The following is an 11,139-nucleotide window of genomic DNA, read 5'->3' as shown; positions in this document are numbered from 1 at the left end:
CGGACATCCCCACAAGCTGCCACGTCAAGGCCCGTGGGCCTGGCATGTGCTCTGTCAGCCGAGCTCTTGGGGAGCGAGCTGAGTCTTTGTGGCTGGGCTGGCAGGGGACCAGGCCGCCTGGGTGTCCGAGCTGCCCATGACTCCCCTTCTTTCAGGCCTCATGATGGGGGAGTGGCTGCACCCCCAGCACCCACTTCCGCCTCTTACCGCCCACAGCACCCTCAGCCTGAGAGGCCATAGCTTAAGAAAAGAGCTCTTTATTCCACGTCGTCCAATATTTTTACACAAGTAAAATAAAATGCATATCTCTCTATACCGCGATCGGGTGGGAGGCAGCGTTCTGGAACAAACGCTGCCGCCGAACCCTGTAAACATGATGGGTGGAGATGGGGTGGCGGGCGGGAGGTGTCCGGCAGGGAGGGCCTGGCCTACCCAGCGGGGCCTACCGTTTGCTGGCGGGTGCAGGGAGACCCCGTATGTACACACAGCTGGCTGTGGAGCACTCTCGTGCCAGGGGGTCAGCAGGGCCTGAGCACTGTCCCCAGCACCAGCGCAAGGCCCAGGGGCGCAAAGCTGCAGGCCAGTGTGGGCAGGGCACCTGAGCCCTCTGCGTCGCCTGCCCCGCTGCCCCCACTACCTGCCTGGCCCAGGCGGCAGTGGCTGCGGGTGCGGTTCTTGCGGGAACAGCCAGGCCTCCGGCGAGGGCCTGAGGTGGGGAACCCTGGGGGCTCGGAGCCCTCAGGCCGCAGAGCGGTCAGTGGGGGCTCGGCCGAGCTGGGCAGGGTCCCAAAGGGGGAGTCATTGATGTGCCGTGGGCCTGAGCCATTGCCCGGTGGGCTGTCGCCTGGTGGCACGCGCCCCTTCAGTGCATTTCCGGCTGAGCCCGGCCTCCCGGGCTCCAGCACCGAGTTCTTGTCTGCAGCATCCGGCTGGCAGCACTTGGGCAGTGCCAGCAGCTCCTCATCTGTGGGCCCGCCGGTCCGGATGGGACGGGAGGGCCGGGCGGCCACAGCGCAGCCCTCAAGGTCTCCGGCCACCAGGCGCTTGAGGTCCCGGCCGGCCAGACGCGGGGGCAGGCTGCATTGCAGCTCCGATGAGGAGCCACGGAACTTCTGCAGCCAGGCCCAGAGTGGGCGTGCCCGGCAGTCGCACACCCAGGGGTTGTCATTGAGCCGCAGGTACTGCAGGGAGCGCAGGGGTGCCAGGGCCTCTGCAGGCAGTGCGGACAAGTTGTTGGCGAACAGGTACAGCGTCATGAGGCGGCCGAGGTCGCGGAAAGCCTGTGGATGCACGTGGGCCACATGGTTCTGGTGCAGCAGCAGGCGGTCCAGACTGTGCAGACCCCGGAAGGCGCGTTCGGGCACGCTGGGGATGCGGTTGCCATGCAGGAAGAGGTGAGTGAGGTTGCCCAGGTCTCGGAAGGTGTCGTCGGGCAGCGCCTGCAGCCCGTTGTCCTGAAGGTAGAGGTACTGCAGGGCAGCCAGGCCTCGGAACAGGCCGGGGCCCAGCTCCTGCAGGCCACAGCGGTCCAGGTGCAGCGTGTGCAGGCGGCCCAGGCCGTGGAACGTGGCGGGGTCCACGGCTCGGAGCTGTGCGTTGTCACTGAGGTCCAGCTGTTCGAGGAGGGTGAGGCCGGTGAAGGCGGCGGCGTCGATTCGGGCGAGCGCGTTCGAGTGCAGCCACAGGATGGTGAGGTTGCGGCAGGCGCGGAAGCTGGCTGCTGGCACGTGCGAGATGCGGTTGCCGTGCAGGAAGATGCGCTGGCTGGCGGCCGGGATGCCTGTGGGCACAGCCTGCAGGCCCTGCTGGGGGCAGCTCGTTGTCACCTTGGGCTCGTTGTAGCACACGCAGGCGCCTGGGCATGGGGCCGCCACCTGCCAGGCCTGCAGCCATAGCACCCATGCCAGAAGCCGGCTCCCTGAGGGCAGAGCACAGGGCAGTTAGCCGGCAGGAGGGTCCCAGAGATGCTGGGGGTTGTGCTGGAGCCAGGCTGGCCCCCGGGATTGGGCCTTGGGCGGGGACCCCTGGGATTGAGGCGTTGGGATCCCTGCTCCACACAGATGCTGCTGGGCTGTGGCGCAGTGGGAGCAGCACACTCCTCCCCAGGAAACCCCCCTGCAGACGCCCCGCGCTCAGGCTTGGCCACTGCATCACCTCCCGGGACAGGTGCTCACAACTGCAGACACCTTCTCAGGACTCCAGCCAACAGAGAGCCCTGCAGCGGTCCTGGAGTCCCCACATCAGCAGGCCCAGGAAGCATAACGAGGCTGGGGCTCTCCTGCTAGCACCCCTGCTACCCCAGAAACAGGAGCGTGTGTGCCGGGGAGGAAGACGAGTGCCCCCAGGCAGGCTGCTCCCTCCCCCACACATCCTCCTTTCAGGCACTTCCTGACTTGGCAGAAACACCTCCTGAAGCCTCCATGCCCCCACCACCCGGCCTCTTTCTCTCTCTCCACCGGGAGAAGGGAGGAGCTCGCTGCTTCCCAGCCAGTCCCTGCACCATCCAGCTGCCCTCACCCCTCCCACCCAGACACACCCTCAGCAGGGACAGCCTCCACTGCTGGCCAGACACACCTGGGCTTCACCAAGCACCTATATTGGCAGCGGGCCCTTGCTGGGGTGCCAAGTCCAGACCCGGCCTCGCCAGCAGGGCCCCGTGCCCCGCAGTAAGCATCACCGCCTCTTTCAGCCCACCGTTAGAGCACCCCTCCCCAAACGTTGAAGGTTCTCTCTGCCTTCAGGAGAGAGTCTATTAAAATGTGAATCCCCCTGGGAGGGTTGCGGCTTATCAGCTAACACCTTCCTTGACAGCTAACACCTTCCCTGGCAGCTGGCTAAGCGCAGGACTCTGCAGACCGAGGCTGGCTTAGTGCTGGGGTTGGAGCCAGGCAGGAGAAAGGAGAGGACAACACGCCAGCATTGTGTGAGCTGTGTGACCCTGGGGCCCTCCAACCCACCCTGGGGCCCCTGTCCCACTGGGTCCCCATCTGCCTGGGCCAGTGCAGATGCCCCAACCCAGAGCCCAGCAAGTGCAGTGGTCACCAGGCATGCGTGTCCTTTCAGGCTCTGGTCCCCAGGTCCTGAGGACCCCCTCCCCATAGCCTGGGGGCCTCCTTTGCCACCCTCAGGCCATTTGTTGGCTGCCAGGGAGAAGGCAGACCTGCTAGGGTCTCAGAGGGACATGCCCAGCCCAGGAGCCTCCCAGGCCTGGGCACCCCTCCCTGGGTGAGCTGTGTGAGGGAGGTGTCACAACCTGATGTCAGATGTGAACTGTTGCCACCCTTGCTGCACTCTCTTGTGCACTCTCCCTGGGAAGGTGGGGCCTGGTCATGCCAGCTCCCCCCAGTCTCTCACCTGCTGTCCCTGGAGGGACCTGAGGTGGGGAGGGTAGGGGGAGCCCCCAGGAGCTCCCGCGGCAGGCTCAGGACCTCACTGCTACATCGCTGACCACACCTTGCTGCCAACCGGTCTCACCAAGATGGGTCGCCTGCCACACATGGTGACCGCATCCCCCAAATCAGGACTGAGCCGTGCCACCACTAGGCCACGTCCTATGGCTCCCAGGCTGAAGCGGTGGGCTGGGAGCGGCCCCATGTTGGGGCTCAGCTGACTCCCAGAGTGAATCCCTTGCTCAGGGATCTCCGCCCTCCCGAGGCCACTGTGCCCACTCTGCAAATGCCCCAGGCCGAGCTTCAGGATGGAGCCATGGGAGGCAGGGGCACTTCGGGGCAGCCGCCTGGCACCCAGCCCTGCCAGGAAGCAGGAACAAGGTGCAAAGGCATGGACGGCTCCGTCCCCGTTGAGAGGACTGCTTTTCGGAAACCAACTTCTGAGATTTGGGTGAGGTGGGCTTTCTCCCGCTGCAGCCGTGGTAATTGGCTCTAGCCTGGCCCCCTTGGGGCCTGCCTGCTGGTCTCCATGGCAACCCCTCCGCAGAGCGAGCAGGAAGGGGCATCTTTTTATGAGATAATCAAACCCAACTTTGCAGCACAGGTTTGTACTCACAGCAGGGGCCCTGGGGGTGAGGGAGACTCAGCCAGGTCATGGGGGGGTGTCCTCTGACCCAACCCCAGAGGCTGGACCCACCCCAGAAGGCCTCTCTGGCCCTCACCCTGACCTGTCCCCTTTGCTCTGCAGCCCCTGGGCCACAGGCCTCTCTGGCCTCCAGGTCCACCCCCAGCCACTCTCTTTCTGTCCCCCAATTCTCAGTGTGAGCTCAATCCCCCACCCTGCACATGTGCTGAGCAAACAGCCCTGCCGTGGCCCCAGCTCCCACAGAGAGAGCACTCAGAGCACACCCCCAGGCCCCTGCATCAGTGCCCCCACCCAGGCCGGCCCCATGCCTACCTGAGGCTGCCCAGGCCCCAGCGGTTTTCCCCAGCCTTGGGCCTCACCGCCCTCCCCCATCTCCGAGTGCAGCACAAACTGTGCCTCTCCTGCCATCCCCAGGCACATCCTTGCTCCTCTTTCTTCCGGTTGTCGCCCTGGGGCCCTCCCCAGGGACAGCGTGCTGCTGTCAGGGCTGGGGTGGGGCATGGGGTTCCAGTCTCAGCCCAGGCCTGGCTCAGGAGCCAGCCCTGTCTGGAAGGCTCTGAGCTTTCCCAGGGGGACAGGGCCCTGTACCACCAGGCTAAAGGCCCAGGATGCTGGGTGGCATAGGCCTGGATGCGTCCCCCCAGCATGAGCAGCAGGCATCCCAGGTGGGCACCTGCACCACCAGCTCCTGTGAGCAAAGGGTGCTGTTCACAGTCACTGTGGGAGGGGGTGGGGAGGAGGGAAGGGCAGGAGGGGGGAGGGGAGGGGCTGGAGGAGGGGGGTTGGCTCTGGGGACCTGCAGGGGCTGGCAGGCAGGCAGGCAGGTAGGCTGCTGCTGAAGTCAGCAGCTCACCCCAGTGTCGTTGGCGGAGCTGCAGCGGGAGCCTAGCTGGGATGGCCTTCTTTGGTGTCCTCCCCGTTCCCACGGCTCCTGGAGCCCTGCCCTCTGTCCCTTAGGGACCCCTCTACTCCCAGCTGGCAAGGCTAAGAGATGGCGCCTTAGAGGCCCAGAGCACCGGCCTTCGTCCGTCCACCGGCTCAGTGCCCTTGGGTCCCAATGCCTCCATGCGCAACAGGGCAGCAAGGCACCAGCCTTCACTGCCTGGTTGGGAGGGTCCCGCCAGCGCTACGTTACACATTAGCAAACTGAGGCACTGAGAGTGTGGTGAAGGCCTGCCCTGCCCCACCCCAGACCACCCAGGAGGAAGGGTGGGCCAAGGAGCCACAGTGCTGCCCAGAGGGGCCACAAGGCGTGTCCAGCGAAGCGCGAAGGACTGTGGCCTGGGAAGAAACGTGAGTGTGGGGGGCTGGGCTGCCCACGAGGGCAGGTGAGCAGCACTGGGCCCTTCCGTGCCCTTGCAGCTGGGAGGGGCACCTCCAGGCAGGCTATGAGCTGCTGCCCCCAGGCTGGGGCGGAGGCTGTGGGGAAGGAGGCGAGCAGAGCACTGCCGGGACATTGGGCAGCTCAGCATCCTCTGACACACCAGCCATGTCCCCGTGAAGTGGCCACGTCACAGACCACAGTTACGAGGCAGAACAGGAGGCCACAGCTCAGCACACCAAGGCCAGAAATAGCTCCCGGTGGGGGTAGCGGGCTGGTGCCGTCCCCACACCACAGAGGGTCAGGGCACCCCTCCCAGCACCCGCTCCCCACTCCTGCTGGCCTCACCCCCTCCCTGTCTATCTGTCTCCATGTCCTCACTCACTTCTCACACGCACGCCCACCTGCCGTCTGTCCTCCGGCCCACAGACACGTGCAGAGGCAGCTCTCGTTCCCATAGCCCTTCCTGTGTCCTTCTGGGGCTGCAGGTGCTGGGGTCAGGAGGGTGGCAGCAGCTCCCCAGGGGGCAGCCCACCTGCCAGGGGCCCTGTGTCCTGTGGGTGTGGCCACCAGCTGCTGCCGCCCGGGCCGGGCCCTGCTCCTTATTGATCTTCTCAAGATGAGGCTGTAGGGCCTAGGAGGGCAGGTGAGGTTGCCATCGGGCAAGGACTCCCCCCACACAGGAGGGCACTGCACCTGGGCTAAGGTGGCTCCAGGCCCAGCCCCACACCTCATTCCTGCCCAGCTGGGCCTGGTGATGCTGGGCTCACCCTGAGGCAATGGGATGCTGGTGGACCCAGAGCCAGCAGGCCAGGCCTGAGCTGGGCTCCTCAGGAAGCCACCTGCCCACAGCCCCAGGGCTAGGAGGATTCCCAGCACCCTGGCACTGGGGCGCTGAGAGGCCTGGCTGGGCAGTAGAGGGTTAGCCCCCCATGCCTAACCCAAGCTGCATGGTCCCAAAGTTCCCAGCCAGCACGACACCCGAGAGGGGCCACCTTCCATGTCATGGATGCTTAGGCTGGCGGGGCAGGGGCCTGGCCCAGCTGGAGGCCTGGACCGCAGGCTCACCCGAGGGCTGTCCACACCCTCAGCGCTCCCTCCAGCCCTCGGCCAGGTGCTGGGCCGAGTGCTGCAGACACACTGACCACGGGTGGCCACTCTGCTGCGTGGCTGGTGCCACGTTGGGGAGTCAGAAGGAGGGGCCTCAGCTGGCCCAAAGGTACAAGGACGAAGGCAGGAGCCCAGGAGCCCACAGGTCTGGGCAGACTCTCTGGTGGGCAGGACACTCAGCCCAGTGCCCAGACCTCAGGGACTCATCCTTGGCCGTGCTCAGCTGGAGGGCTCCGGAGCCTCGCCCTGTCCAGCCCAGCCTGCTCAGCATCTGCCCCTGTGAGCCCCGCTCTGAGGGCTCTGTCTGGCTGAAGCCCGGTCTAGCCCAGGACATGGCTATTGTAGGCCACTGGGCTCCAGGGACTCAGCCAGTGTCCCTCCTCCACAGGAGGCCAGAGCCCACTCCCCCTCCTCCCTGCCCCATCAGGCCACCAACAAACACTGCTGCCTAATTATTGGGACAATTCTGTCCCCATGATGGGCCCATCCTGATGCTGCGGCTGATTCAATCCCTCGGCCAGTGTGGGTTCAAGTCCCCTGAGGATGCTAATGAGGACATGGCCCTGCCCTGGGGGGTTGGGGAGGGGCCACGCCCTGTGCCCCCAGCACACCACACACCTGCCCCCATGCCGTCTGCTCGCCCCGCCCTGCCCCTGCCCAGGCCCGGGTGCCCAGTGCTGGGTCCTGCCCTCCCTCAGGCCCCACATCCATTCCCAGGGCGAGCACCCCAACCTGAGCCCCAGCCCCCAGGTCTGCCGCTTGCACATAGCTGACCATGGCCTGTGAGGCCAAGTGTCAGCCTCGAGCACGCAGGCTGGGTGCAAGAGCAGGGACCCGGGGAGCGCTGCAGTAGCACATACACCTGGGCCTGGGGCTGCCGGGCCTGGGGCGAGGCGGGCTCAGCTGAGCAGCGGAGGGTCGTTGGACGGGGCCCCTCCCAGGAGCCAGGCCGGGGTGGAGGGTCTGCTGTCCACCGCAGTGGGAGGAAGATGGGCGAGCGCAGCACCACGGGTCCTCCTGCCCTCGGCACTTGTAAAACATGGCCAACAAGGCGGGCAGGCAGCCTCTGTCTGCGCAGAATTTATTCTGCTATGAAAAGACACATGCGGGTCTCGCAGCAGCTCAGACCAGCCCCAGTCAGGAGGACAGCAGCTGGACAGGACCTACCTGAGTCATCCCAGGTACAGCCCAGCCCTTCACCTTTGAAACTGAGCTGGCGGCAGCGCTGGCTGAGACCACGGAGAACCCCAGTGGGGCTAGAAGTGTGCCTGGCCAGGGGCAGGCAGGGAGGGCCAGTGGGCCCTTTCCAGGGGAGGAGGGATCCCCAACACAGCAAATGGCCTCCTCAGCCTGGGACACCCCACTGGAGTCACCCCCGGCCGAGGCCAGAGCCCTATGTCCAGGTGGCCAGAGTGGAACCCCCGTCAGAGCCAATGGGCCTCGCACCTTGTCGGCTACTGGCACCTGGTGCCCTGGCCCAAGGCCGGCTGCTTCTGCGAAGGACGTGTTCTTGGCGGACAGCCACACCCGTGTGCTCGCGCATTGCTGTGGCTGCTGTCCTGCTACAATGGCAGGGTTGTGTTGTTATGACACACCGCGTGGCCCACACAGCTGGAATCATTTAGTATCACGCCCTTTACAGAAACAGTTTGCCAACCTAGTTTTGAGTGAGAGCCTGCTGCGGTGGGTGCGGCCACCTTCACCCTCACAACAGCCCCAGCAGAGGTCACCTTAACCTCCACCTAATGAAAGGGAAACCAAGGGTCAGGGAAGACCACTGTCCTGTTGAGGCCTGTGTAAACAGAGCCCAGTGGCCTCTCACCTCAGTGCAGGGTCAGCATCTCACAGGGATGGGGGTGGACGTGGGGAGACAAGGGGCTTCTAAAATACCCTGCAGGTCAAAAGAAGGCTAAAGAGGCTGCTAAGGAGGCTGTCGGGAGGCTTAAACACGCACAAAAGAGTTAAGCTTAAAAACACAAGCCCGCGCGCTGGTGGCCTATGCCTGTAGTCCCAGCTACTTGGGACACTGAGGAGAGAGGACTGCTTGACCCCAGGAGTTAGAGACTAGCGTGGGCAACATAGTGAGACCCTGTCTCAAACCCCCCACACAAAGAGAACAAAATTGTAAGGAGCAAAGGGACAGAGGCGGAGGTGCTGGGTGACAATCCAGCTTGGGAAGGAGGGACCCTGATGGTGCCTCAGGGGAGACAAATCTAGGGGAGGTGGTTTTAGGGTGGGTGGTGGTTTAACTGAGGTTGAGGGGGTCTCTGGGGCCACAGCCCCTCCATGACAATCAACTGTCCCGGGACCCTGTAGGGCTTGGGAGGTCCCTCCCTGCATCGCGTGCCAGGAGCTCTGGCCAAGTCACACCAAGGTGGCGCGCTGACCCATTAACATCAAGTCGCCACCCTGGGCCGGGCAGGGGCTGGAAGGAGGGGTCACAGGCAGGTCAGTGTGGATGCGCTTCCCAGGACGTCAAGGTTCCGGGCCTCTGCTAACAGGGTCCTCACAGTTAAGAACAAAGAAATATCAAAGGGCAGAAGACTCGGTCCAGGAAAGGAAAGAGGACTAGGAGTGTGGCACCTCCGCGCACACAGGCTGCCCTGGGCCTCCCTCAGTGGCTTTAGGCCTGGCTGCTCCTGCAGACCTATGGCCAGGACTGTGAAGGTGAAAGTGAGCTCTGGAGGCATTTGCTGTCCTTGTCGTCATCATCATCACCACCACCATCACCTTCATCACCATCCCCATCATCACCATCATCACCTTCATCACTGTATCATCACCATCATCACCTTCATCACTCTCACCATTATCACCATATCATCACCATCACCACCTTTATCACCAGCATCCCCATCACCTTGATCACCACCATCATCATCACCTTCATCACCATTACCATCATCACCTTCATCACCATCAACATCATATTATCATCATCACCATCACCAGCATCACCATCACCATCATCATCACACCAGCTACGTGTAAGGTCCTTGGATGGAGGGCAGCCTGGGCTGACATGGAGCTTACCTCGGGCGCAGCCAGCCTTAGACAGGATGGGAGCCGGAGAGACAAGTGAGTGGAGGCTAGTGCTGAGTGGACACCAGACATCCCTGGGTAGGGTTTTCACCCAAAGATGCCCCATTCCAGCATCGGTGTCTTGAGGGTGTGCAAGGCTCCTTTGATGAGCATCTGTCTCCCATGGAGGCCCTGCCAGTCCACTGTTCCACCCCCAGCCTCACACAGGGCCCAGGAGCAAGAACAGGAGGGAGAGGGAGGGATGGGGGCCCCTTGGCCCCCTGGGACAGCCCAAAGTGAAGACTTTCCTCATTTCCGAGGGTTTCATAACATCCCCATGGCATAGTAAGGTGTGACTGTCAACCCCACTCCTCAGACAAGGGCACCAGCAAGGCCAGCGGACAGAACAAGCAATCTGGGCTCCACGATCCCTGCTCACCCCAGCAACCAGTGCAGACCTTGAGACCAGGGATGGCACACAGGGAGGGGCAGCCACCCTGGGCTCCCTGGCCCCCACAGCACCCTGACCCCTGCCCAGGCCTCCTTCCCTGGGCTGGCTGAGGGTGGGCCCTGGGGTGCTGCAGCCCTGGGCTCAGATGTAGCCTCCGCACCCCCCTCTCTGAGTAGCTAGAGAATCTGCTGGCCCCACCAGTGATGAGGACAATGATGGGCCAGCTCCCCCAGGACCCCAGATACACCTCTAGCCTGGAAACCCTGCCCAGGTGGGCCTGGGTTCTGTGGCCTCCTCAGAGGCCTGTGGGTCTGATCCTGATCAGCCTGTCTCAGGTGAAGAGCCTAGGACATTAGGCACAGCTCAGATGTGGCATCCGGAGCCATGCAGATCCCTCTGCTCCAGCGTCTCAAGGCCACTCTGGCCGGCCCGACAGGCAGTCCTTGCTTTGTCCAGGAGAGGCTGTGGGCAGGACGTCTGGGCCAGAGGAAGGTGGGGTGCCAGGCTTTGCTGCAAACACTCCTGGCGCCACTTCCCTGCCGGCTCCACCACTGTCAGCCTCAGCAGAGAAGGGAGGCTCACAGACAGGCCCGGACCCTGCTCACCTTACGGCAGACCCCCAGCACCTTCTCAGACAACGCTGGAGGTCCCCCTGCCCCGCCCACTCACCACGTGTTCGACACACGATCTGTGTGAGAGGCGTGTTTGCCCCTCCTGAGACCCACTAAGGCAATGGCGATGTGAAGCACCCCTCGAGGGGTAGGGAGCACAGCAGCTAGCTGCTCCCCTGGAGAAACACCCAGGGAAAGGGTCTCCACACCGGCACCAGGGGTACCCAGGGCGGCTCCTGCCCGCTGGCTGGAGGAGGAGACCCATCTCCACAGGCCACTCAACCAGCCTCCCTTGCGAAGGTGACCAGGAAACTAGCGACCACCGAGGAGGGGAAACGACTGTGGAGGAAGAAGATCCGGTGTGGAGAAAAGACAACAATAAGAGAAAAATCGAATTAGCATCCTCCCAGGGATGGAAAGGGATTCAAAAAAGAACAGGGCGCTGTGAACCAGGAGCCATCAGAGAACAAGGAAGAGTGCCTGGAAATTAGAAATAGAGGCCGGGCACGGTGGCTCACGCCTGTAATCCTAGCACTCTGGGAGGCCGAGGCGGGCGGATTGTTTGAGCTCAGGAGTTCGAAACCAGCCTG

At 63.6% G+C, this 11,139-nt stretch overlaps 1 protein-coding gene across 1 annotated transcript in view; it reads right to left on the bottom strand.

Moving 5' to 3' along the window:
• Positions 1-241: 241 nt before the first annotated feature.
• The window catches only part of RTN4R (reticulon 4 receptor), a 23,672-nt gene continuing 12,774 nt past the window's right edge, over positions 242-11,139 (bottom strand). The window contains exon 2 of the mRNA XM_012654960.1: positions 242-1,918. Coding sequence (XP_012510414.1) covers positions 519-1,918 — 1,400 coding nt within the window. The 3' untranslated portion in view covers positions 242-518. The remainder of the gene's footprint in view (positions 1,919-11,139) is intronic.

This window comes from Propithecus coquereli, unplaced genomic scaffold (assembly GCF_000956105.1).
Source record: "Propithecus coquereli isolate 6110/MARCELLA unplaced genomic scaffold, Pcoq_1.0 Scaffold456, whole genome shotgun sequence".
Taxonomy (NCBI): Eukaryota; Metazoa; Chordata; class Mammalia; order Primates; family Indriidae; genus Propithecus; species Propithecus coquereli.
Note: the sequence above shows the minus strand (reverse complement) of the source record. Positions and strands in the feature narration are given on the sequence as shown.